A 27,644-nucleotide genomic window follows, 5' to 3' on the forward strand; every position below is an offset into this window, starting at 1 on the left:
GTGATAAATTGTTGGCATCCTTACACTTCAGTAGAGGAGCAGCAGAAATTAAGCGTATCATTGATAAAAGAAGTTGTAGGGTTCTCGGGTCTATTTCCAAGATGAAAGTCACTTTTGGGGAAGGTCAAAGTATCCTAAGTTTTATAAGGGCACAGGAATGGCTAAGGAGGTAACTGTCAAGACAAGCTGGTAAGGAGGAATCTCAAGGTTCAAATCTTGGAGGTGAACACTGGGTTCACATTGGTTAAATAAATTGAAGCCCCATCATTTCCTAAACTATCTGTTCAGCTATTAAGTCTTGCCTTCAGGGGAATTTTCTACACCCAATTGTATGCTAACAAAACTAAAGCCAGAAAGCACATACTATTTATGCAGTTAGGTATTTTTCCTAGACACATTAGTAACCATTAGTTGTCATGTATGTATGAAGAGATATAATATTTTCTAATGCTTTTCTTTATCCCCATAAAAGATTCACGCAATTTCGTATAGTTCTTGGAGATTTTAATTTTGCTGGCATTCAGCAAGCCAATCGTATCTTGGGACCCATTTACTTCATCACTTTCATCTTTTTCGTGTTCTTTGTCCTGCTGGTAAGAAAGATCGAATATACTCCCTTGTTTTGCTTATATTTTTCAGAATAAAAAACATAATTACTAATTTAGAAGAAATTACAGTATCACTCCTTAGTTGTCAGAACACTTACATTTATTAAGAACTGTGTAGATTTCTAGTAATCCAGCAAGTCTAAGTGATTTTAAGTTGTCCAATGGAGAATGTGACCATAATAGTTACCATCTGAGTGTTTACTGTATGCCAAGAGTTCCTAAATCTTTTACACATATAACTTGAATGTCCCAGGTCTCTCCAGCCTGGGATATTTCACACCAGTAAGTATGAATCAGGTCATTCATATTCTGCCCATCACAACAGCTTTTGGCCCTTATGGCTGAAAGCTCACACCTCTGTCATTTTTATGAGTCCCCAGAATTTATGAGTCTCTCACATGTGCTGGGGACAAACCTATTTGGCCTTCTTAATCAAGGAACTTGCTTTTCTACTCAAAGCACTGCTACTGTCCTCCATGACAACTTTTTTTTTTTGGTCATGCACAGCAGTTATACCCTGATGGTGGGCAGGAGTCCTCAAAGCAACAGATCTGGGCCACAGAGAAATGTGGAGAGGTGGGCTTGAGATTAAGAATACTCTCTCCACAATTCTGTGTTAATCTGCACACTGGTAGTTTTAAGAGCCCTAGTAAAACTGTACATTTAAACACTCTACAGAATTTTAAAGGAAAAAAAAAAAAAACCCTATGAACACATATTATTCTAAGTTTTCTTCTGATATCTAACATTAATAAATTTCTATATATTAACCAGTTTATATGCACTATTTTACATTGTTTTTCCCATTTATCATAAACATACTTGCCCATATCCACACACTAAATATTTCCCATTCCACTACATTTTTTATATATAGTCTGAGAGCCATCTCTCTTACTGAGCATGTTACTTTTAAAATTTAAATCTAATTTTACAAATCCCAGCACCTGTCTAAGCCATTAACTTTTAAACTAAATTTTTACTGAAATACTTCATTTGACTATTTCTCCTCAGAACATGTTCTTGGCAATAATTAATGATACCTATTCTGAAGTGAAAGCTGACTATTCAATAGGCAGAAGGCCAGATTTTCAACTTGGTAAAATGATTAAAAAGGTATGTATATCAAATGCTCCTCATCAGAATTCTGAGGCCAATCTTGTTTGGTTGATACCCCAAGTGGTAGTGCAGGGAGGGGTTTTGGGTTTTTGCTTTGGAAGGCAATGGCACCCCACTCCAGTACTTTTGCCTGGAAAATCCCATGGACGGAGGAGCCTGGTAGGCTGCAGTCCATGGCGTCGCTGGAGTTGGACACGACTGAGCAACTTCACTTTCACTTTTCACTTTCATGCATTGGAGAAGGAAATGGCAACCCACTCCAGTGTTCTTGCCTGGAGAATCCCAGGGACGAGAAGCCTGGTGGCTGCCGTCTATGGGGTCGCACAGAGTTGGACACGACTAAAGCGACGCAGCAGCAGCAGTGTTACTCATATTTGTACTGTTTCACTACCAGGAGAAATGTTCTCTGGCTTTAAAAATGTGACCAGAAAGTATTTCAGAGTTCAAGTATATCAAAAAGCTATTGATCACTAAATGCAAAGCGCTATTTTCTGTATGGAAATATCTTCTTATCAGTTCTAGCCTCTTTCCTTGCCAGCCCAGTTTGGATCATATCACTTCTCTGCTCAAAATTCTTCAAAGTTTCCCTGGGCTTGTCAAAATTAAGTTCAAATTCTTTATTCAAACATTCAAGGGACTTCTCTAGTCTCAAAGTGTCAATGTATCTTTATTCATTATCATTTAAGTATACAATTTTTACTTTCTATGCTTCCATTTACAGCACTGCATGCGCCAGCTAATATTTTGAGCACATGCTTGCTCTCATTGTGTCCTCTGGGCCTCTGCTCATGTCATTCCCTGACATTGCAGGAATATTCCCTCTGCTCTCTCACTGACATTCTATTCTCCCTGTCAGAGAGGAATCTTCCTTTTCCTCTCAACATGTATTATGAATTGTAGCAGAGTCATGTGTATACCATTCTATCTCTGCACATCCTCAGCTCTAACCATAGCATTTCACATTCAAAATGTCCTATTAGCTGTGGGGTTCAGGGGCGCTTAAGAACTCTGTCCAAGAACTTATCTGTGAAAGTAATCTATTAATATGTTCCCCAATGAGATTCCCATGTGGCTCAGCTGGTAAAGAATCCACCTGCAATGCGGGAGACCTGGATTCAATCCCTGGGTTGGGAAGATCCCCTGGAGAAGGGAAAGGCTATCCACTCCAGTATTCTGGCCTAGAGAATTCCATGGACTATAGTCCATGGGGTGGCAAAGAGTCAAACATGATTGAGAGACTTTCACTTCACTTCACTTCATTTCAGTGAGCTTAACTGTGGGGTTTTTATCTTTTATCTCTTGATTATGATGTTGGTTATGTGCACTAAAGTATTAATATCATCAATGCAATAAACAATAGTATTTTTAAAAGATTTTCCCCAAAATTCAAGTGTGATGCCAACTTTTTCACCAGAGGCAGAAACTGTAAGTAGTGACAAGGTGAAAGAAGGATAACCATAGTCTTTGCCTCTACATTTCTTAGGGCAGCAAGCCCCTAAAGGCAAGCATTCCCTCTTTCTTTTACCTTAGACAAAAATTAAAACTACAGAATATATTTCTTATGAACTTTTAAACTATTTTAAATTATGCCCAGAGTTACAACAATGCTCTTGAAAAACTCAAACTAAAAAAACCTGAAACAGATGAAGACAAGAAACGGTAAGATGACTTTTCTTCAATTTTTAACTTACCACTTTAAAGCTCTATATTAGAAACTTACAGTGAGAGTAAGGTTTTGATTATCAACCACCATTTGATGTGCTGATTCTAAATAAGTTGTTAAGACATCAGTAGCACCTCATAATTTCTGAGTGTCATGAAACTCTAAACTAATTTAAAATGAATATAAGGCATGCCATGCCACTCAGAGAAAGCTTTAACAGATAGCAACAGGATTTAACACCTTTAATAGGAAAGTAATGTTCCTCTTAAAAAGGTAAGAAATTATTTTAGTACATGCACATTAACACGTTTTTAGCTACTGAAGTAAAGAAATTTTTACACAAAATATTTAAGAATATACTTACATTTATTTCATCATTTTGGTGTCAAAATGCTTCCCAAATACAGATCTCTGGAAGTGGGACATAATATAAACATGTTTTTACAGCCAGAGATATGATACTTTAGAGAACTTATTAATGACAACACTGTCTAAATAATTAGTGTTATCAGAAAGAACAGAAATGTAATTCACCCTTAATATAGATCTGGCAGTATTTTATACTGTCATTTTCCTTTTTACTAACATATGCCTCTGTTTTTTATTTCATATTCTCAGTATGGAAAACAAAGATTTGGCCGAAAAAGCCAGAAGAGAAGGTTTTGATGAAAAAGTAAGATTTTAATTTTTTCATAAAGAAGTGATAGCTTTATTAGAAAAAGTTCTTATTAAGAACTGAATGATTTGCTTTCTTCAGAGCAGCAGTTGCTACCTCCAGATTTTTCCCAGGATCTAGATCCTTTTTTATTTAGGACAAATTGTTTGGATTCCAGATATTCCTTCTCCCTTATCGGTGCTCTTTGCCAGACACCCTCATCCTATAGCTGTACCCTTCACTGTGGGATTAGCACACAGAGTTTAATGAGTATATTCTATTGAGATAATTATGTAATCATTCTCTTATAATCATTAATGTGATGAATCACTTCAATGATTTTTGCTGTGTTTCAAAGTTGTAACGTATCTATTCAACAAATGACAACATATATATGTTTACTAAATAATTATCAAGCAAATCTTCACATACCACTACCACCCAAGTGAAAAAATAGAACACTGCTCTACTTCTGGATGCTTCCCACTCTCCAATATACTGAGAAAGAGAACAGCAAGATTGAGAGATAAGTATGTACACTGCTAGAGTGAGGGTTCTCATTATCAGACAATGGAATTGCACAAATGGAAAGGTTGAAGGTTAAAATGAACGTTATGTTGGATTAGAATCGCAGGAGTGTCTGTCTATATGTGAATGTATCTTCTAGTTCTGTACATTGAGAAAGCTAGAGTGACATCCTAGTAGCGATGACACAAGTGTCCAGACCTTGGGTTTCCAAATACCATGCTCCTCTAAAAGGAACCAGTGCTCCTTGGAAATACAGTTAATTCCAGGACTGGAAAGTACAGGTGCTTTGTACTATATACTCCACATAGAATGATGGAGATTTCATAAAAGGACACAAAAAGTCAATGTGGATGGGGCTCCCACTGGCCAAGTCTGGGACTATTTAAGCACTGTAATGAATAAAAGAGGATTCCATGAGTCCACACTGATCTAAATATTTACATGAATAAAAGTCTGAGGAAGAACAGTACATTTCCATACCTCTCCACAAAATACTTAGTACCAAAAGAAAAGGAATAATGTTAGGGTAGAGAAGTCTGGAATCAGTACCATTAACAGTACCAGAACTAAACTAAAATCACATGCCACCTGATAAAACACTGAGAGAAAACACAATCTCTTCTACAAAATTTTCAGAGATGCATAACATGACAAAACACTACATAAAAGAAACTGAGGGACATTTCTAGAAAATACTGGCGTATCTTCTTCAGAAGTGTCAAGGTCATGAAAGTCAAGGTAAAGCTGAGGATCTACACCAGACTGAGATTAAAAAACAGGTAAACACAGTGCATAATCCTGGACCGGATCCTTTTACTATAAAGGCCATCACTGGCACAACTGGGGAATTTGAATGGGGAACTGAGGATTTAGATGGTAATAATCCATCACTATTAATTTTCTGACTCTGATGCTTATACTGTGTGCCTAAAGAAGAATGTCCTTATATGAGGAAAATACACACTCAAGTATTCAGAGGTAATAAGGCATTTGTGTTGGCAACGTTAAATACTTCAAAGGATAAAAAGTATTTGTGTTGTTCTTACAACTTTTCTGTAAGTTTGAGATTCTTTTAAAAAACAAAACTATCATTCAGCAAGCCATTTCGGAAATAAAAGACAACATAAACTTTTAAAAGACATCTACTGTGTACCTGGGAAAAAATACCTAAAATGAACATGAGACTTATCCAAGTAAACTTAGATTTACTTAGAAATCTAAGAAAATTAGATTAGCACATCATTCAGCACCATAAATCAACAAAACACCTACAATATATGCAAGGAAAGAAAATGTAAGCCAGGATTTTTTTATATCCAGCAAAGCTGTGCTTCAAGTAGAAAGGCTCCAACAGTTTTGAAATGTAAAAACTTGGGGAAAACCACTGTATTCCTGAGGATTCTATGTGAGGATCATCTTCAGCCAAACAAGAGATGATTGAGATATTTTAGAAAAAGAAGGGAGAAGATACAACACAGAAAAAGCTGACTACTTATTTCATATGTAATAGCTAAAATGCTGAAGAATTCTCATTTAGAGTTAATAACCAAAAAGAAGAAGCTTTACATATTTAAGAGTATAGTAGTAAATACGATATTGTTTTATTAATTTTAAAACATTTTTCCATATTTTAATATCTTTGAAATTAGGATGTACCTTATAATTGATAACGTGCCATATTTTAGCTGGTGGCAATATTTTTCCTAAATAGCACATAGAATGGTGTAATGGGTTTTATGATAGACTCCATCTCTTAGATACAACAAAATATGGTAATATGATTAAATATATCTGGGAAGTAGAGAGGAAAGAAATGAAGAGGAAGAAATTACAACCCAATTTTTGTTGAACTTCTTTGGTTCTTGTGGAGGGAACCAAAACAAGAAAGGGATGACCTAGGATGTATGAAAAGATACATGACCACAAAAACAAAAATACATACATTCCTAAAAGGAAGCAGTACCGAAACTGAAGATACATCACATGGTAAGATTTTAAATATACCTTAAAACAATATAACTGTGACCAGATATATCTGATGTATCAGTAAAGACAAATAAGCTTAATTTACTTTAAAAGAAAATGTTTTCAGATTGAATCACAGAGCAACACCTAATTCTATGTTATAGCCTAAAATATATACCTAAAACAAAGTGACTTAGAATAGTTAAGTATAAAAGCATGAGCCAAGGTAAAAAGGCAAGCAAAATTATCAGCAGATACAACATAATATAAGTCAAGGTAGAATTCTAAACCAAAAGTTCTAAATGAGACAAAGGGCACTTTATAAGGCTAAGATCAACTTTAATAGTCATGATTATCTATGCACCAAATAATATGGCATCAACTTCCATAAAGACTACTAGACTTAAGAAAATGGAAAACACTTAAGAATGCACTAAAAGTAGAGAATAGATCAAGAAAAAAAAAATGAAAGGATTTAAAGATACGTATGTGATGAATAAAGTGATTGTACAGTTATGTATTAACCTGTGTACTCTCAGAAGATATACCTGGTTTTTCAAAAATCCACTCATGAAAATAGATACTTTGGGCCATAGAGAAAACCTCAATAAATTGAAAATTTATCAAAACTGAGCCCAAAAGAGACTTTTAAATCCATTCTATAGAAGAAATAAAGTCATCAAAGAACTACTTCTAAAGTAACACACATAAAGTAACACACATATACCTGTGGCGGATTCATTTCGATATTTGGCAAAACTAATACAATACTGTAAAGTTTAAAAATAAAATAAAATTTAAAAATAAATAAATAAATAAAGTAATTCAGGCCCAGATGGTTTCACAAGGGAATTTTACCAAATTTTTAAGGAATAAATAATTTCAAGTTATTTGATTTGTTCAGAGTGAAGAGAAAACTGAAAACTTCTAAACTATTTTTATAAAGCAACTATATAGTGATTCTAAGAACTGGTAAAGGTTGTATTCTTCAAAAAACAAAACAGAAAAAAAAATATCACATATATCATAAAGCAAAAATCCTAGATAAGTATTAGCAAACAGAATCCAACAGAATACCATATGACTCAGATAGGATTTATTCTAAGAATGTAAAGATGATTTAAAACTATATAATCAACTAAGTAACATAATTCATTCTATTTATAAATCAAAACAGGAAAATCACATTATTATTTTCCATAGATGCTGGGTATTTGATAAGATTCAACATCAGTTTTGAGCGGGAAAACAAAACAGGAATCAACGGACTCTTACTTAACATGATAAAAACAAATTTACCTCACCCCAAAGCTAGCACCTTACCTAACAGGGAAACACTGGACATGTCAAGGACAAGACAAAGATGTATTAGAAGGATCAGTCAGAAGAATTAAGCAGGAGAATTACACGAGGAGTACAAGAGTTGAAAAGGAAAAAGTAAAAACTACCTCTATTTGAGATATGATTCTCTTTTTCAGGTATACAATGAACTGAAAAATTATGACAAAATCATTAAGTAGTAGGAAAAAATAATTTACATAAATACAGTCGTCATGTCATATATGCAAACATCAATCAGTTCATTAAATAATAGAAGAATCTATAAGAGCAACAAAATAAAAATGCCCAGGGATTAATTTTTAAACATTTAAAAACCAAGATAAGGAAAAATTGAAAACATTCCTTAAAAACAAAAAACACCTTACCAAATGACATACTACATGTATGAGTGAGGACCTAGTCAGGAAAATGGAAATGATACTATGTATTTCAAACAGAGAAAATTACAGAGAATTGGTTACACAGGTACTGGAAGACAGAAACAGTAAAAAACACTGAAGCAACTCACAAATAATAACTGTAGAAGGATACTACCACTCCCAGGGCTAAGGTTACAAAAGGTGGGTTTATCAGAACCTAAGACACTTAAGAAGGGGCCTGGAGCTGTTGTTCAGGCCTCTGGGGTCACCTCCACCCCACCTCTACTGCTCCTGATACTTCTTAGGGAGTGTGATGAATCTAATTCTGGGGAAGCCAAAAGAAGCTGGACCATTGCAGCCTGGAGCCAAACACTGCTGGAGATAACCATACTATCACATGCAGAAGCAATGCTGATAGAAAACAAGAACCTTCTCCCTGCCATCATCCAATAAGGCAGAACCTAATAAATCTGGTAGCAAGAGAGTCTGGGGAATGAGGTTTGCAAAGCATGAGACCCAGCATCAAAGCATATAAAAGAGCATATGTAAGAGTATAAGAGGGCAAATTTTCAGTTGAGAGATATTAGATGAATGGTCAGCCCAATTCACCCCTTTGGCAATTTAGTACACACTTGAACTTCCATAAAATGACAATATTTCTAGTTTCCATCTAATAAGATGGAACTATCCTATATACAAATGAAAGCACTCTTATTTTTTCCCCAGAAGGGGAGAAGCAAAGTACCAAGAGTAACTGTGGCCACCTCTGGATGACATTAAGATCTTTTCAACTCGGATCACAATTCCTTAAGAACTCAATGTGTAAACTAAACGAGTTTATTTTTAGACATGGAAGTATTAAGAGGCACTGCTCAAAGAATTCCCTGGCTTCCAAACACAGCCCTCTCAGCTCATTTTGTAGCAACACCAATTTCTCCTTGGTAACTGGGATGAGTCACCTCAGTGACTTCTTTGCCTGCTCATTCAGTAGCCTGAGGAATCCCAAATAGCCGGGTGGTGATCTAAAACTCAAGTCAACTGTGTCCCTTGGTGGAGGTACACAATCTACAAGGGTCTGTTTCTTTAGACCTTCTCAGTTACCAACCAGTCATCAGTTAGGGTCCAGTCCGAAAAACAGAAACATGTTACGTAGTTCAAAAAGAGGGGTTACATCACAGAATTCATTTCTGAGCATGAAAGAACTGCAAGAACCATTGTGGAACGCCCAATTAATCCACAAACAATTCTAAGCAGTTATCACCTACAGGGAAGAGGTGGAGTGACTAGAACCTAGGAGCTTGTGCAAATGCCCCCACCTAGTTGCTGCTCTATGAGGAAATGTATTATTTATCTATGAATGTCAAGGAAAGCTTCATAGAAAACTGATGGTTGAGATGGGTTTTTTGAAGGATTTGAAGGATGTATATTTCACCAGGAAGTGGAATGGGAATAAGCCAATATTCATAATTTTAAAAACCCCTAACCCTGCTAACCAGTTTTAACACCAAGTTCTCTTGGTGACTCTGCTTATGCATAAACCTCAAAACCAGGCAGGGCAAAAAAAGCCAGAGCAGCTCAAAAATCACAGCCCTGGAGAGTAAAGTTTAAGATTCTCAACCCTGTGATGCTTATGTGCCATAGGCCTGAAATAGAGAAAAATATAAAGGTTGCAGCACATGCTTTTCCTCTAACTTTACAGGAGATTCAAAGTGCAGAGCAGATGAAAAAATGGAAAGAGAGGCTTGAGAAAAAGTATTATTCTACAGAAATTCAAGATGACTACCAGACTGTCACTCAACAAGAATTCCGAGAGTAAGCATTTGTTCTAACCAGGGTACTATGGAATATCACGATATGAGGACTGGGGACATCCCATAATTTTCCTGAACCCAGAATCTTATTCTATTAAGACGCCACATTTTTCCCCAGTTTTACCCAATTTTAAAGTAACATAGAAAGCATAAGACTCCATTTATTTAAATGGAAGGTGAGAGGAAGACCAATTGCTTTTGTCCTTAACATATCTAAATAACAGGAAATGCCATTTATACTTGACATGCATAGCAAATACTGTGCTCCACACAGCTTTAGAATATTAGATCTGTAACTGACCATACTAGGCATGTTTTGGGACCTTAAAATACTATCCTCCCAAAGTATTTCACAATAGGCACTAATAATCTACTGTCTCCTTAGGTACAAAAATGTTACTGACTCATTCTCTATCTCCTTCTAAATTATCCTCTAGCCTCTTTTTATATGCTGTGGAGCTGGAGAAAGAATTACACTATGTCAGTTTAAAACTAAACCGAGTGATGAGGAAGGTTTCAGCTCTACAATACTGAAAAAAAGTGGAGGTGAGAATCTGTGGTACAATCATGGCGCATTTCTCACAATTTATTCCTGAACTGAGTCAGTTCCTAAATTTGTCCCCATTTCGGGTACATTTTAAAAGCACAAAACCAGCCACCATCAAACTATCATCAGGGTCAATGAGATAATCATCAAATTATTTCTAGGAATGGGACACAATATACAATCTATGCACATTACAATATGCCTCCACAATACATACACACAGGTACAGGTAAAGACTTTTATAATGAGATTTATTATTAAATTCTAGGAATGAAAATGCAAAGTATAAAATAATATTGCTTTTAGTTCTTGGGGCAGGTCTCTAAGTAAATGGTTTAGTAAGTAAAGACACTTTTCACAGTGTTACACAGAGTATAAGAACTGCTGGTATTCTCATCACACACCATGTTCTAACTTCATGGGCCAATAAACGTTTAGAATCCTAAAAAACCAATATATAAGACCCCAGGTAAAATAATCTCACCTCCATTCTTCCTAGCTGGAAGTCTCCTGGAAAAAGGCAAAGTGCAGAACAAACATCCCAACCACCTACAGAAATTTCACTAATATCTTCAAATGACAAATTCATCTAGACAGTCTAAAGTAACACATTTGAAATTTCTCAAAAGTGCTTCATCAATTACTTTATAAAGCAAAATATCCTTGAAAAAGAAAAGAAAAGAGCAAAGCAGGAGCTTTAGGGTTATAAAAATGCAAGTCATGTTTGGAAAGTATAAATAAAGGTGCTGCAAAAGCACTGTTTGGATGGTTGGGAAATTGTGAATGGCTGGCATTGGGAAACTGCAAGGAAACTTTTCTAATAGAGGTTACCTAAGCCCTCCTAGAAGAGCCACATGTTCTCTTAACCTAAGCAACACTGTTTGACCATAGACTCCCACGTTGTGCTCAACAGTCCCTGGACTGTGAAACTCCAAGGAATTAAATATACTCACCTTCCTCAAACCAAGCTCTTCTCTTAAACACTGTATTTCAAATTTTCTTAATAAGATAACTGACTGCAACAAGAAATGAAGACTATTCTCTCTGCATCTTCTCCCTAGATTTCCAAAGAGAATCAACAACATGGCTCTTCTTTGTCTTACCACTCCCTAGAGCTATAGTCAGTCACGTGGTTTAGTAACCCTGCAGTCTCTCCACACGGTTTCTGGTTGGGGTCATTCAAACAGAGCCTAAGAACATTAAGGCAAGGGAATACCTGAGGTTTCTATTTTTTTCTTTTTTAACATCTAGTGAAAAAAACAAAAAACATTTACAGAGACTTAGAACATTAAAGTTCTTTTATTACAAAAGTCTATACAATGAGGTGCCAGACACAGCAATGCAATGATACTTACAGTCATATATATCTATATATTATTTGTATATAGATATACAGTTTTTACTTGTACCAAAGTAAAATTATCACAAACCGCCTAATTCTACCACTTACTGCTGAACTATGACACACAGTACTGTCACACAGCATGCGTGCTGCTATGCTACTTTTTATCTATTCTACTCACAGCCAAACACTAACAGTGAATAACCAACATCATGAAGCAGCTGTTAATTCTAAAATGAAACCAGTCAGGCCAATGACTTATAAAAATATGGTACTAATATAGATTTAGCATTATAAAGAAGGAATATATTATTTAAAACATTTAAATAGTGCATATGGACATTTTTGCATGTGGTATATAAAATAAAACATTCATATAAAACAATACACAGTGCACATTAAATAAGATGTTTGGATATACTCCTGTGTGGAGACTAAAAAACATTAACTAAATGCACACTGCATGATGAATTCAAAATCAAAGTGATAACATCTTTTGGTATTTTCAATTTCACGATTCTAGGTGTACATTATGAATAACCAAGCTGTATCAAAAGGAAACCACATGAAAAGGGCTGGATTTAGTGCTTTATTCCCCAACGTGTTCACTACCAAGGAACATTCCCTCCCCCCAAAAAATGCATTGCACACACAGGTGAAATGTGAAGTACTAGAAATGCTACTTATTATCAAGCTACTTCATGTGCTATGTAATAGTGCCAGGAGTCTGAGGTTCATGCTTCCCTCACCTTATTAAAGGATGTTGCAAAAGTCTGTGTTTGTATGAAACAAATTACGAATATTAGCTAGTTAAGAAAACCATGCATGAGTCATTGCATGCAAAACATGGGCACAAAGTGAGACACACATCAATCCAAAAAAGCACCAGGAAAAAAATTAACACTTAGATCAAGCCTGATCAGAATATGCTGTTAATGACTATTACATTGTTAGCACAAATAAAGTCACTGTTGTGTGAAATTAATTAGAGAATTATATCAGGAAAGAACCTGAAGAAAAGCCATGCAAACCCAAAGAAAAAAAGATATGCTTAGAGTGTATGACAAGGGGCATACCACAATAATCACATAGCCAGGTGCTTTAAATAGCATGTGACTGAGCAAATCCCTTTAGAGGATGTTTTCTTTATGGATTTTGCTAATTTAAAAAAAAAAAAGATGCAACCCTCCCCACAAAGGTACAAGAAAAAATGCAGTGGTATAGCCCTTGTTAAGAAGAGAGTCACTTCAGGCATAATGATTCTTTTGCCAATTTAAGCCCATTTGATTGAACACACAAATCTGAGCACCATCAGTTCCTACATGCTGACAAGGCTATTTTCTCACATTATCTGGAGGTGGGTAGGGGGAAAAAAATGAAGGATCTAATCCAGACAAATCACATCATCACCAACTGATAAACTGCAACTGAGGAAACAAAGAGTAACTTAAGTCCCAAAGGCAGCATGTGATATAATTCAGTTCTGTGTGTGATGTGTGGTGTGTATTTTCACTACACTAATAAGCAAGGTCACTTTTTGGTCTAGCCATTGTTATCTTCATCCAGGAGCTGTGTGACCACTGAACTGCAAAATTTTGCTAACATACTATGGATGAGAAAGCGTCACTTTGGGCATTTAACAGAAATATGTTCCACTGTAGGACTTGAAATTTCAGTTGATTTTGGTTTTTTAAGAAAACATAGAACATAGTTGCATATGTGCACATTTATAGGCTTTTCTTTCAAATTTTCAGTCATTCTGTAAGAAAAAGGCAACCGAAGAAGAATTCAATGTGAAGATTTTCCTCTCAATTTTCTTGAGTAATGAGAAACAAAATAATAAAGTTGGTAATAACAAAAAGCTTCTATCTTCAAAGTTCTTAAAGTTGAAAAGATAAAATATTAGTCTTTTAATAACACGATGTATCTGCAGTACAAAACAATGAAGAAAAGTGGATGTTTGCTAAAGGTAGAGAGGACAGTCTGTGGTTAATATGGAACATCGCACTCCCTAGATAAGGTCTACTTACCCTCCCATCATTTCTCTAGTGGCACCACCAGCAAGTATAAAATGAAACTCTCTTGAGTGCCTGACAGAATGAACTTAAGAACCAGCCAAGTACACACGATGATAGCTTCAGGGAATACAACTGATTTTATGATGTTTTCAAGGACCATATTTTATATGGATTTTGAAGAATCTTGTTTGCTGATAAGAACTTCAAGAAGCCTAAGCTTGGCTTTAATTTTCTTGTACTCCCTGTACTCCTCAAGCACTGGAACACGATCCTCTTTCTGGGCATTCCTAGGGGAGAAAATAAAACTTAGAGATCATCTGGAAAATAAAATCCCACAAGCTGTCATAATGTGAGGCAGAATATTACCCAATATAAGCTCAAATAAAAAACTGCTCTGCAAGAAGAAAAGATTATTGGACTATTTCCCTTCAACCCAACAGAATAGTCCTAAAACACTTCGAATTCTGATCATTGATACTGATAATATCCATTAATGTGTTTGGATATAATGTGTTGATACATTAATGGATATTATCAGTATCAATGATAATTGGAGGTTATAACATAATCAAATATTTTAATAAGACATGCATTGCTAGACTCTGTCAGGTCTGTAAGTGTATTGTAAGTTCTAGAGAATTACAGTGAGTCGTTTCTGGCTTCAGTGAATTAAGATGTAAAACATCTTACTGGCAGCAAAAAAGTCGTCTTTCTCACTTTATATTAGGGATCCAATGCAATTCAGTTTAATAATCAGGTAAAACATTGAATTATACTAATTATAAGCAAAGGTTTTTTTCCCAATAAGACAAAGAATTAGAAAGCACTTGGAAAATGCACTTGAGATTTTTTTTTAACCATATATGCCACCCTACAAAGAAGACTCTCTAATATGGTAGTTTCCTCTTATTCATGGGAATACATTCCAAGACCCCCGTGGATGCCTGAAACCAAATCCTATATATACTTTACATTCATACCTATAATAAATTTTAATTTATAAATTAAGACACAGTAAGAGATTAACAATAACTAATAATAAAACAGAATAACTATAACAATACACTCTAATAAAAGTTATGCGAATGTGGTCTCTCTCAAACATCTTATTGTACAAATTTAAAGCCTTTTTCATATTATTAATAACTAAACATTTATCATGCATTGGGCCATAACTTTTACAGTCTGAGGTATGATAGCAAAATTAGTACGAATTTATTTTTCCTTCTTCACAATTTCATGGATAGATGTTCTTACTATAGTTCTTAGCAACCTCAGCATATGATTTTTTTTTTCCTTGACTGAGTTAAGAATTTTCTTTTTCTTTCCGTATCTTCACCCCTCTTTTCACTTTTCTTTCCCTCTTTTCACTTGAAGTACTCTATGGCTTCTCTTTGGCATATCCGAATTGCTAACACATCTACTCTTGTGCTTTAGGACACATTAAGTTAAATAAGGATTAACTGAATACAAGAACTGAGATACTGTGTTGGCTAATCTGATAAACGAAATGGATACTGAGGACTAAGGGGCAGGATATGCTGATCAAAAGGATGATTCACGTCTTGGGTGGGCCAGCACAAGATTTCATCACACTACTCAAAACAGTACATGATTTACACTTTACGAATTGTTCATTTCTAGAACATTCCATTTAATATTTCTGGACCACAGTTAATCATGGTGTAACTGAAACAGACATAAAACTGATGTGGGAGAACTACTATAGAGTTAATGGCTTGGTAAGATCATCTGGTAACATGGAACAACTCTTCTGAGCCCTGAGATAAATTGTCTCTTCTGAGCCCTGAGATAAATTAATTGTCACTTCTGGCCATAATCTGAATTAGAATGTATTTCCCTTACTTTTAAAAAAGTCCCACTGGGTCAACTGTGCATTACCCAGTTAGATAAAGGCACTGGCCATACTGTATTACAGGAGCCACAAGACTGCCACAGTAATACACACCTTGGAAGTATGTGTCCTAGAAAGAGACAACACACAACCTAAGCAGCCATGGTCTCAATAGAAGAATCCAAACTAATTGAGAACAACACACACATTTGGGACCCTTTCTAAAAGGAGATCTCATTCACAAACACTTCCAAAAGGGTAAGCTGCTAAGTCGCTTCAGTCGTGTCTGACTCTATGCGACCCCATAGATGAAAGGCCACCAGGCTTCCCCGTCCCTGGGATTCTCCAGGCAAGAGTACTGGAGTGGGTTGCCATTTCCTTCTCCAATGCATGAAAGTGAAAAGTGAAAGGGAAGTCGCTCAGTCGTGTCCAACTCTTAGGGACCCCGTGGACTGCAGCCCACCAGGCTCCTCCATCCACGGGATTTTCCAGGCAAGAGTACTGGAGTGGGGTGCCATTGCCTTCTCCATCCAAAAGGGTGGATACTGAATTAAGAAACCTAAAATAACTGCCACTCAACCACACCTCTCTAGGACAATACTGATTTGTTTTGTCAGATGTTGTTTATTCCAGCTCTAGCTTTTTCTGCCATCAACAGCAGGGCCGCAAGGAATAAAGGAAGGTTTTTTACTTTTATTTTCAATGCTAGCATCCTTATATGCACAATTTATTTCTATTCTTATCTATTTATTTCAACATATGGGCAGGACATGTGACTTAAGAAGAAAGAGGATTAAATTTTGTGATGCTCAAACAAACCTTCCATTTTGTTGATAAAATGCTTCTTCAAAGTCCCGTAATGTTTTACGTAGTTTCTTTTTTTCAGCTCTGGCTTTCCAAAGTTGTTCCAGCAATTCCGGCCTAAAATTCAAACAGGAAGAAAACATCTGAAAGGGTACTTTAAATTCACCATGTTCTTAACAGTGTTTCTAACCCTGGCTGCAAAATCAACTCAGCTGGTGGGCTTCTGGAATAACCAATGTCTAAGATTCACCTTAGAACAATTAAATCAGAATAGCTGCTTGTAGGGCTCAGCATAAGTACTTAAAACAAACACAAAACAACTTCCCACACGATCCTAAAGTAATGCCAGGGCTAAGAATTAGAATCCAAGGCCGCATCAGGTAAAGAAGCTGACAGAGCATAAATGAACAGATAACTCTCAGCTGGTTCCAGCACTTTGTCATACAGCAAATGCAGGACTTTAGTTTCTTTCAATTTTTATCACACACTAATTTTCAATTCAGAAAATGTGAATGACAACACATTTTGTAAAGCACACTTTCTAAAATCATTTTATTTCTTGAGCACTACATTCATTCTCTCCAAGTATTCAATTATTTAACACTGAAATTTCTTTGCATCTAAATTTTTGAGTATTTCTTACATAAATAGACTAAAATCACAAACCAGGATACATACATAGAAGCTGCTCGAGTACTTGACAATCGGAGATCTAGAGCCAGTTTTTCCTGATTTTCTTCAACATCAGATTCTGAGTTTTCCAATGATGACTGTGCCTGTACAGCAGTTTTCAAGATATCATTTAACTCAGAGGACAGACAAACACCATCTTCTTCTTCTTCCTAAATATATATATGCAAACAGAGAATCAAATATGCCATGGTTTCAACTTTTCCTTTAGGAAAAAGATCACAGAATTATTTCTCTTAAGGACTACCTTGATTTCCTCAAAAAAATGTGCAGTTTCTCCCTCTATGATCGGCTGTAACATCTGACCTCTTCGCTTGGTGGATGGAGATCCCTGTGACAATAAACATACACATTTTTATTATTCAAGGAAAATTCACTTTGCTATTACAGATAAAGTATAACAGATCTTAAACTTTATTTTAACAGATCTTAAACTTTATTTTCAAAATCCTAACCATATGCTTTAAAAGTTTGTAGGAATTTCTAACTATATTTTTGCTTTTTACTTGTTATGCATGCATAAGAGTGATAAATGATAATTTATGTCTAGGTAATTCTAAAGAGCTCATTCAATAAATGCTTTTAAAATTCTAACTAAAGAAGTGTCACTGATAATTTAATTGGGAACATTTTTTCTTTTTAACAAAGTGGTCAATTTTCTTGGTCTGAGGACCCCTTTATATTTCTTTTTAAAAAAATAACAGTTCATTAAGATGTAATTCATATACCATAAAATTCACTCTTTTACAGTATACAATTTAGTGGTGTTTGGTATATTCACAAAGTTGTGCAACCATCACCACTATCTGTTTCTAGAACATTTCATCACCTTAAAAGGAAACTGTATTCATTAGCCCTCTCTCCCTAGCCCATGGCAAACAACAATCTATTTTCTGTCTCAGTGGGCTGGTCTATTCTAGATATTTCATACAAACGGAATCATATACTAAGTGGCCTTTGTGTCCAGCTTTTTTCACTTAACCTAAGTGTTTTTCAAGATTTATCCATGTTATAGTGTGTACCAGTACTTCATCCCTTTGCATAGCAAATAATATTCCACCATACAGACATACCTCATCATGTTTATCTATCAGTTGGCTGCACATCTAGACAGTTTTTTACACTTTAGCTATTATGAATAATGCTACTTTTAAGACATGCCTACAAATTTTTATGTGGACAAATGTTTTCAATTCTCCTGGGTATATCCAAGGAAGAGAACTGCTATGTTATACAGTAACTCAATGTTTAAACTTTTGAGGAACTGCCAGCACCATTTGTTGGAAAAACGATTCTCTCCTATTCTCTTGGCTTAACTTTTAGACTCCAAATTTCTCTTTATGATAGTCAAATTTAGGAGTCCATAAGATCTAGAAATGCTTCCTATAGACTCAGTTTTTAAAGACAAACCTGTGGAATTCTAAGGTGATTTTCATAAATAAATTCAAAGACTACTTATACTATTAGGGAATTATGAAAACATCAGAGACACACAGAAACACTTTGTAATCAAAAGATAAAACCAGTATTAAATAAACTAGCTATGTGTGAAAAAGAGTATACACTATACATGATTCATTGTTCAAAGAAAACTGCTTATATCTAAATAAAGTTCTGTTGAGTGACAGCCAACTAAAAAAATGGCCAGTTTAAAAAAGAATGTTTCTGTAAGGGTTAAATATAAAAGCCTAAAGGGAACCGCTATTCAAGAGGCCATCAACATAAAAATGGCCAGCAAGTTTACATAAACTATAAGCTCCGAAGAATGAATTCACTGATGCAGAATGGGCTACATGCTGTCTTCTATTTGAGCCTGAGACACAGCTAGAGCCCTACCATCTAATGGTTAACTTGGAGATAGCACTCAATATGCACGAAGTTATTAAGAATTTTCTTTTAAAAAAAATGCACACATATATGAATACGTATTATTTTAATAGACTTTTTTATTTAAAAAGATGAACAAATAGGTTTATATTATTCTGCAGTTAAGGGAACTGATGGCCATCACAAGAGTGATGTATTTTCAAAGACTTGAATTTAAATGGAAAGAAATTAGGCAAGGGTCTGAAATATTGAGTTTTTAATTCTATAAGTAGATGACCTTGGGCACATCACTCCTGAGTCTCAATTTCATCACCTGTGAAATGAGGTTACCATCCTCTATCTGTTGTAACTTAACTTGTCAGGACTTAATAACATAATCATAGATTAAAATGCTTGTAAGAGTGCCTGGGAGATAGTAGTAGGCACTTATTAATTTCCTGTTATTTTAAAAACAGTAACCTCACCTTACATACACAATCCTTGTTATCTTGGCTGTGTATTTCTCCAATATACTACTGTATGGACTTTTTTGCAAAGAGTGGGTCTTGGTAAAATGAACTAGATAAATACTCGCATGTTTTACTTACAAGGACAGGAGTGATGCTAGCTCTTGTCAGCATCTGTTTTACAAGTCTGTATCTATCATAGAGAGGTTTAACAATATGCCTTTCTTCCCTGGTCACCTGAAGCAAGAAAAACGGAAATCACCTAGTTATCTGAAATCTAAAATTTCTAAAATATTAGGCAATATGACTTTCCCTCCAATTTTTAAAAAGTTATTTTAAATAGGCAGGTAATCATCCAAATGTAGGAAACAATGCTCTATGAAACAGCTCGAAGATGTGGGCCACAAAAGTGATTCATGTTCTTTTAAGACAGGAAATCAAATCTTTTCATCAAGAGAAACATTACCGGCCTTCCATGTTGACTTTCATAATAAAGAAGACTTTTCTGGAGAGAAGTTTTCTCTTCTACCAAATGATCTTTTGTCATTTTCTAGAATTAAAAAAAAAAAAACCCTCCCATTAGCCACATCATTCCCTTCAGCAATGTAAGTAATTTGGTTGAAAGGATCAGCCCTTAGGTTAATAAGAACACATCTTTTCCTTATGGATTTGTAGGCAACGCTTTTCAGTCTCCTAGAGAATCTGATCTTCTAGTAACTAGGTACCAATTCCCTCTGGTGGTTTGATTTATATTTTATCTGAATAAGTTATGAACACAAGAGCTTAGTGACCTTGGGTTAGTTACCTTCTTTTCGTTCAATATCCTAATCTGTAAATGGGGATAACATCACCTATCTCATAGGGCTTCCCATGTGGCTTAGCTGATAAAGAAACTGCCTGCAATGTGGGAGACCTGGGTTCAATCCCTGGGTTGGGAATATACCCTGGAAAAGGGAAAGGCTATCCACTCCAGTATTCTGGCCTGGAGAATTCCATGGACTGTATAGCCCATGGGGTCTCCAAGAGTCGGACACGACTGAGCAACTTTCACTTTCACCTCTCTCACTTTCACCTACCTCATAGAATTCCAATGAGGACTAAACAAGTTAATACATTGTAAAGGCATTTACACAGTGCCTTCTCAGCATACAATAAACAAAATAAATGCCTATTATCTTAATTTTGCACATAATCTTTTATTAGCATTATAATTTTGTTGTGTGTGAGCACATATTCAAAATGCATGCATACACAAGTATAGATCTTATAACTTGGTATTTCTCCTAAACTATTAAGAAAATTTGGTACTAGTATAGTGGAAAGCTCCTGAAAAGAGCTCAACAATATCGATTTGTGACCCTAGACTTCTACGCTATGATTTCTGCTCCCCTTCACCCGGCATTTTTTTAATACTGAAAATAAGATACTCTTCTGACATTTTTTAGTACTCCAATGGTAGTAGGCAGGAGCCCCAAATTTATCTGTCCATAACCCCCTCTCCCTCTGTTTGACAGCATGACCTTTAACATACCAATGAACCAATGTTCCACAGACTATACTTTAAATCAAACAAACTCTCCAGTTACTCTCTGTTGTTGTTTAGCCGCTAAGCCATGTCTGACTCTCTTGTGACCCATGGACTGTAGCCCACCAGGCTCCTCTGTCCATGGGATTTTCCAGGCAAGAATACTGGAGTGGGTTGCCAAGTCCTCCTCCACAGATCTTCCCAACCCGGGGATCAAACCCACATCTCCTGCATTGCAGGCAGATTTTTTTTATCACTGAGCCACCAGGGAAGCCTTCCAGTTACTACCAGGAGTGGTTACATCGACCCTGTTTACCACCAGAATGAAAATAAGAGGTAAAAATAAAAAATTCAGAGGATACGTACTTTCTATAACAAGAATTTTATATTAAGTACATTGAGTAGCGTAAACTTTGTAAAACACTGATTACAACCTCAAGTTTAAATCTTAAACCTAGGAGAATGAATCTGAATAAAGCTCCTGCTGCTACTGCTAAGTCACTTCAGTTGTGTCCAACTCTGTGCAACCCCACAGACGGCAGCCCACCAGGCTCCCTTGTCCCTGGGATTCTCCAGGCAAAAACACTGGAGTGGGTTGCCATTTCCTTCTCCAATCAAAATCATTTATAGGAAAGGGAGTGGGGAGGAGAGGAGGTTGGTATAACATAAAAGCAAAACCAAGAAAAACTGGGGAGGGCAGCTACTAGAATTTCTAAGCCAGCTCTGTTTGAAGGGAGAAAGACTCTAATATTGAGACCATGAGGTGTACTCTGTTGTCAAGAGGGGTGCACATCAAGATTCATCACTAAAAGTTCACCTCAAGCAATCTACCTCTGCACTCTTTCAGCAAACTTCATCTGATAAATGATCTTGGGTGCCAAGTGCCTTGACCAGGACTACCCTAGGCAATGCGTTTTGTATACTGTGTCATTTTAATGGACATAATCACAGTCACATGGCTACTGAAGGGATTCACTGGAAGAATGCACAGTCAGAAACTGGCATAATAAGCTAAGAGTTTAATACATGCAACTACTAAGATACAAGACCAAGATTCAAACTCAGGTATATCAAACACACTCATCTTGCTAACTGATTCCAATGTAAGTGAACAGATCACATTCAAGTTTTTTTAGTTTTATTATTGTGACTCAGGCACTTATGTTGTGCTGATAAAAACATTTTTCTTAACTGCAAACTTGTTGACTCAGGGCAGCAGATTACCTAGACATCATTATGCCTCTATCTCAATTATTTTATTTCAGTGATTCTAAAGGCTAGCCTGGGCAAAAACCACAGCTCAAGATTACTTTGATATCTTCTGGAAGACACCTCTCGACACGTTTTTCTTTGAGTCTTTTCAGAATAAGTTCAAGTGTTGCTTCCTTAGATGGCTTCTTCTCCTTGTGAATGACCTTGGAGTCATCTTCATTCTCTTCATCTTCATGGTCTAGAGAAGAGCCAAAGCTTTTTGGAAGAGTGTTACTACGTGGACGTGTCTGAGGTACAAATTCTCCATCAGAAGTTTTGTGTTTTGCATCTACGTTTTAAAATCAAGAGGATAAATCAGTACCACTGATTTTAGCTAAAATTCAACTAAATCAAAAGAGACGCAAGACATACAAGAGGAAAGTATACATCGACAACACACAGGCTCAGGTATTTCAAGATCACATGAAATATTTAAATTATATATATACCAGGAGAACTGTATGATTTTTCTTTCAACCAATATTCATACAATGCCTACTAGAGTAAGATGCTCTGATGAGCGTAACAGCAGTAAACAAACAGACATGGTCTCTGTTGTCATATACTCAGGAAGTAAAAAATAAAAACTAAGTAATTAGATTCATAAAATAATTTCAGTGAGTGCTAAGTGCTATAAAGAAGATAAAACAGAATGATGTCACAATGTTAAAGAGACATGCTTTTTGAAAGAGCAGCTCCTTTGGATGGAACTGATAAAGAAGGCCTTTCTGAGATGGTGACATCCTAGCTGAACAAGGAATAAAAAGGGACTAACCTAGTATAGAAGATTTAGGGGAAGAACATTTCTGCTCAGTTGAGGCAACAGCCAAGCCAATGTTCTTAAACCATGACATATTTTAAAAAACAGAAAATAAGGAAAAGTGATAAAATGGGGGGAAAGGGCAGAGTATAAAAAGCCTTGAAAGCCAGCAAAGGGTTTGAACTTTGTTCTAAGTGGAAAAGGAAGCCCACTGAAGAGCTATAAATAAGACAGTACATAGTTTTTTAATAAAAAATAATTCTGGATGCAGAGAATGCACTTACTGTAGGACAGTAAGAGTGAAAGAAAACTGGGAAATTAGGAGGCTAATAATTTAATAACACTCATTAGTAATACATTAAAAGTAGTGATTTTCATTTATGGTTGGAAACTGGTGTTAAATGAGAAAATTTTTTACAGAATTGTAAAGGAAAATTCTAAATAGGTAGGAGAACTTAATTAACCATAAGAATGTAAATAAACTTAAATGACAACAGGGACTCAGTCTTGTTCACCGCTACAACCTCAGATGTCTTCAAGTACTTGGTACTTATAGACATTAAAATTTTTGTTTTATAAATTCAAATGAGTAAACCAAATGTGATACTCCATCTTATACATCCACACTTGGTACAGATAATTCTTTAAGTACTAACAATCATTAAAAAGCATATTCACTAAATACCCACAAAGTAAATATATCTTAGCAACTGCTATACTGGGCTGACACCCAGTAACACAAGACCCAGTTTTTGATTCAACACAACTTATAATTTAGTCTTTGTAGTATAAATGATTGATGATTAGATATTCTCAATCTTAGATGAAATACCCATCAAAAATTCTTAATACCTACCCAAACTCAAAACTGCTTAATATTTGAAATACTCATACAAACTTCACAATACAATACCATCTAGAGCACCCATCAAAAGACTATTATTAATCAAAGAAGAGGAAAGACATTTGGAAGAATACAATATAGTATTTAAACTTTGATTATAACTAATAAAAAAAATAAGAGAACTTTTATTTTGCCAGTGTTCAAGATTTAAAGTTATCAAAAATTATAACTATAATGCTCAGATATTATTATAAAGAATATTTTAAAATGCAATTATATTGAAAAAATGCCCATTTTATACCTTTAATTTGCTTTCGCAGTTTGGTGAGCTCTGTCATCCATTTTAATACCTTTGGATTGGCTGCTATATCACTGTAGGAGGGCTGAAAAATTAGAAAAACAGAATCACAGATTATGCACTCATCAACCCCTGTCTGTGCTAAGTCCCTCTCTAGGAATTGCCTTTGCCCACATGAGCTGCCTGGCCCAAGGTTACAAACCCCTCCTCCAGAGCAGCTCATATCCATGACTGGTTATATAGGATTAAAAAGGCCTGACTTCTTCATCTTAATTCAGTCAATCCTGAATCATATTAATTCAGCCATCCTAGTTGGAAACACTGTGGAATCAGGCTGAGGCCATGAATGCAACTATATCCCAGGTCTACATTCTCCTCTCAACCATGCTGCCTTACTCCTTACAGCTGCAATTCTCCCTAAACACTCCCTTGGAAATGGCATGCACTGATATCTCTGTCGCAGCATGCTTCCTAGATAATCCAACCTACAACAACTCTACGACTATAAATCTACTCATAGATTGACACTGTTTCTTCATAAAGATAATGTTTTTAAGAAATCTGTTAATACCTCAGTAAAATTAATAAATGAGATCCTAAAAAAAATATAAGAAACAATCATTAAAATCTTTGTGGGTATGCAACGTGGGGTTTTTTGTTGTTGTTATTGTTGGGGTGTTTTTTTGAGTTTTTTTTGCAGCATGCAGTGTGGCATACAGGATCTTAGTCCCCTCACCAGGAATGGAACCCTCACCTCCTTACATGGAAGTGTGGAGTCTTAACCACTGGACCACCAGGAAGTCCCAAAGGTTATTTTAATTTCTGCTCAAATAGTATTTGACAGTGTTCACAGCAGAGAGTTCACTCAATCTTCATTTATCTTACTTTAAGTAGACAGGGCAAGATATTAAGTAAAGCTCTCTCAGAGGAGGGTCTAGCAACTGGCAGAAAGCAGATCTAACTAAACGTCTTCTGACTTCAAGTATAAGACTTTACCTACTTCACATGTTCTAACGATTAAATATCTCACCCCTTCACGCCCACCTCCCCTGGCTACCTGTGGTTTTTGAGGGAGCAGAAATAGCATTAATATAATTTGTCAATGTAAAGTATTTGCCTTAAAATTCAACAAGCTCTTTTCCAACAGGAATACAAAAATTCAGTGGTACAATGGCAAGAATACTAGTCCGGAATCAGAAGGCGGCTGCTGCTGCTGCTGCTGCTGCTGCTGCTGCTGCTGCTAAGTCGCTTTAGTCTCTGTGCGACCCCATAGACGGCAGCCCACCAGGCTCCGCCATCCCTGGGATTCTCCAGGCAAGAATACTGGAGTGGGTTGCCATTTCCTTCTCCAATGCAGGAAAGTGAAAAGTGAAAAGTGACGTTGCTCAGTCATGTCCAACTCCTCGAGACCCCATGGACTGCAGCCCACCAGGCTCCTCCATCCATGGGATTTTCCAGGCAAGAGTACTGGAGTGGGGTGACAAGGAACTATATAATCTCAGATCTATATAAGCGCTATTTTTCTGGACGTCTTAGATTAGTTCTCTCTCCCAGGTAAGAGATGGGAGAATGTCCTCTAAGTTCCAACAGATCTACTTTACAATGGGCAGTGTTACAAACTCACCTTGCCATTTCTTTCCCTTTCAAATTGTTCCTCAAATTGTCTGATTTTTTTCTGAAGTTTCTTGACTAATTGATATGGTGTTCTGTCCTCTCTTTTTTCATCTTTTGAACTAAAGGATGATCTTCGAATCCTGAATTAAAACAAGAGGTGAACACTGTAGTTAAATTTTCAAGTTATCAACACCATCTCTCCTATTACCCTGATAAAACATCACACTATTATCAAGAAGTAAATTTTTTAAGTGCAATTAAACCCCTAACACTGAAGGACAAATGGTAGAAAGAAACTTGAACTACGCTAGAGACCACAAAAAGCTAACACAGTAGCAATGAAAACAATCTGGAATTATTCAAAAGGCGCTTGGGCAAATGCAGATAAAACACAAAGACACCAAGCAGCTTAGAGCTCTTTTGGTGTCCAAACTGTAAAGGAAACGTTTTAACTTTCAGGATCAATTTCAGTCATGAATGAATAAATAAATACATCACGGAAAGATGTCTATTAGAGAGCAAACCTTAACAGACGCTCAAAGAACTCAATTTGGGGGCACTCAAAATAATAAACCACAAAAGCATGCTTCATGAAATTGGGAAGAAAGCTTTCAACTATAGGCCTAGAGGATTAAAATCTCTCAAAGGACCTGGGTATGTGATAGGATTCACTGCCCATAAAAACATAAACATCACTTACCTAGCAAAAGAAAGTGCTTTAGATGAGGAATCCAACATTTCTGGATCATGTAGGAAACGCTGGCTTTGCCCAAAATCTAAACTCCGATGTGATAACACTGGAGGACAGTCTTCTTCCAGGGGGTGATGATTCATTCTTCCAGCTTGTGGAGACAGCTGAGCTTCTCCAGACTCAGAGTCTTCCTGCCAAGACTTAAAAGCAGGAAATGGCTCTGGAAAACAAACATAAAGAATAGTACCATGGGTCTCTTGGTTCTGTATGAAAAAAAGTCACACAGTATCAGCTATATGTTCTTTAAACCATATCATTCTGTAGTGGTTCATATAATATAATATTTATGGGCTCCTAGGATCTTCATACAGCCTACTATTGTTTAAAGTTGTCTGAGCTTCACTTTTTACTTCAGTCCTAATTTCACATAAGGAGTTACACTTTAAATTTCTGAACCCAGTCACAAAGCAAGAAGGGACACTGTCAAGCTCTTCAAAATTATACTAAATGCTATTTTTCCAGTAGGGAAAAGTCTTCATTTAGAAACAGTAAACATTTAACAGTCCTTAATTGGGAATTTAACTGAGCCAAATGCTGCCAGATGAATAAATTGTCCCTCACTGTCAAGTGACTATGTTAAGAAGTGGAAGCTATTCCCCATGCTATTCAGAATACTCAGCAAATGGCTCTTGGACTCCAACAAAAGAATTGTTAGATTTATAAACAAGCAGCTAATTCACCTGACAATACCAGGACTCTAACATTAAACAGAGGTGGTTATTTTCTGCTACAGGATTTCTGTGTATAATACATATTTTAATAATTAAACCCAAAAGTATTAACAACACAAAATTTAACAGCAGTACTCCTTCTTAAGTACATTTATTTTATTGGAGTTATCCTATAAGTTCTCATATGAAGCCATATTGAGGTATCTGATGTCTCTGCACAAATAAGGCTTGATTACATACAGAACACATACAGATAAACACACAACCCACAAATATACTCCAAATACATAATTATCTTCAAGTATCCCCCTTGATTTGGGGAGGGGATAGGGACTTTTCCATCTACACATTA

At 36.0% G+C, this 27,644-nt stretch overlaps 2 protein-coding genes across 12 annotated transcripts in view; one reads left to right on the top strand and one right to left on the bottom strand.

Annotated features, from left to right (window-relative positions):
- Positions 1-11,033, top strand: part of PKD2L2 (polycystin 2 like 2, transient receptor potential cation channel) — a 42,400-nt gene extending 31,367 nt beyond the window's left edge. The window contains exons 8-13 of the mRNA XM_019964974.2: positions 473-593; positions 1,623-1,724; positions 3,322-3,386; positions 4,009-4,063; positions 9,938-10,050; positions 10,487-11,033. Coding sequence (XP_019820533.2) covers positions 473-593; positions 1,623-1,724; positions 3,322-3,386; positions 4,009-4,063; positions 9,938-10,050; positions 10,487-10,583 — 553 coding nt within the window. The 3' untranslated portion in view covers positions 10,584-11,033. The remainder of the gene's footprint in view (positions 1-472; positions 594-1,622; positions 1,725-3,321; positions 3,387-4,008; positions 4,064-9,937; positions 10,051-10,486) is intronic.
- An 843-nt stretch (positions 11,034-11,876) lies between these two features.
- Positions 11,877-27,644, bottom strand: part of FAM13B (family with sequence similarity 13 member B) — a 95,449-nt gene continuing 79,681 nt past the window's right edge. For 10 of the 11 annotated variants that reach the window (XM_070793640.1, XM_070793638.1, XM_070793639.1 and 7 more), the window contains 10 exons: positions 26,571-26,781; positions 25,881-26,010; positions 24,260-24,341; positions 22,414-22,643; positions 20,045-20,128; positions 19,720-19,815; positions 17,553-17,636; positions 17,294-17,457; positions 16,631-16,732; positions 11,877-14,243 (listed from right to left, as the gene is read on the bottom strand). In XM_070793640.1, the coding sequence (XP_070649741.1) occupies positions 14,120-14,243; positions 16,631-16,732; positions 17,294-17,457; positions 17,553-17,636; positions 19,720-19,815; positions 20,045-20,128; positions 22,414-22,643; positions 24,260-24,341; positions 25,881-26,010; positions 26,571-26,781 (1,307 nt within the window). In that variant the 3' untranslated portion in view covers positions 11,877-14,119. The remainder of the gene's footprint in view (positions 14,244-16,630; positions 16,733-17,293; positions 17,458-17,552; positions 17,637-19,719; positions 19,816-20,044; positions 20,129-22,413; positions 22,644-24,259; positions 24,342-25,880; positions 26,011-26,570; positions 26,782-27,644) is intronic. The other variant, XM_070793644.1, reaches the window with a different exon arrangement.

Source organism: Bos indicus, chromosome 7, assembly GCF_029378745.1.
Source record: "Bos indicus isolate NIAB-ARS_2022 breed Sahiwal x Tharparkar chromosome 7, NIAB-ARS_B.indTharparkar_mat_pri_1.0, whole genome shotgun sequence".
NCBI lineage: Eukaryota > Metazoa > Chordata > Mammalia > Artiodactyla > Bovidae > Bos > Bos indicus.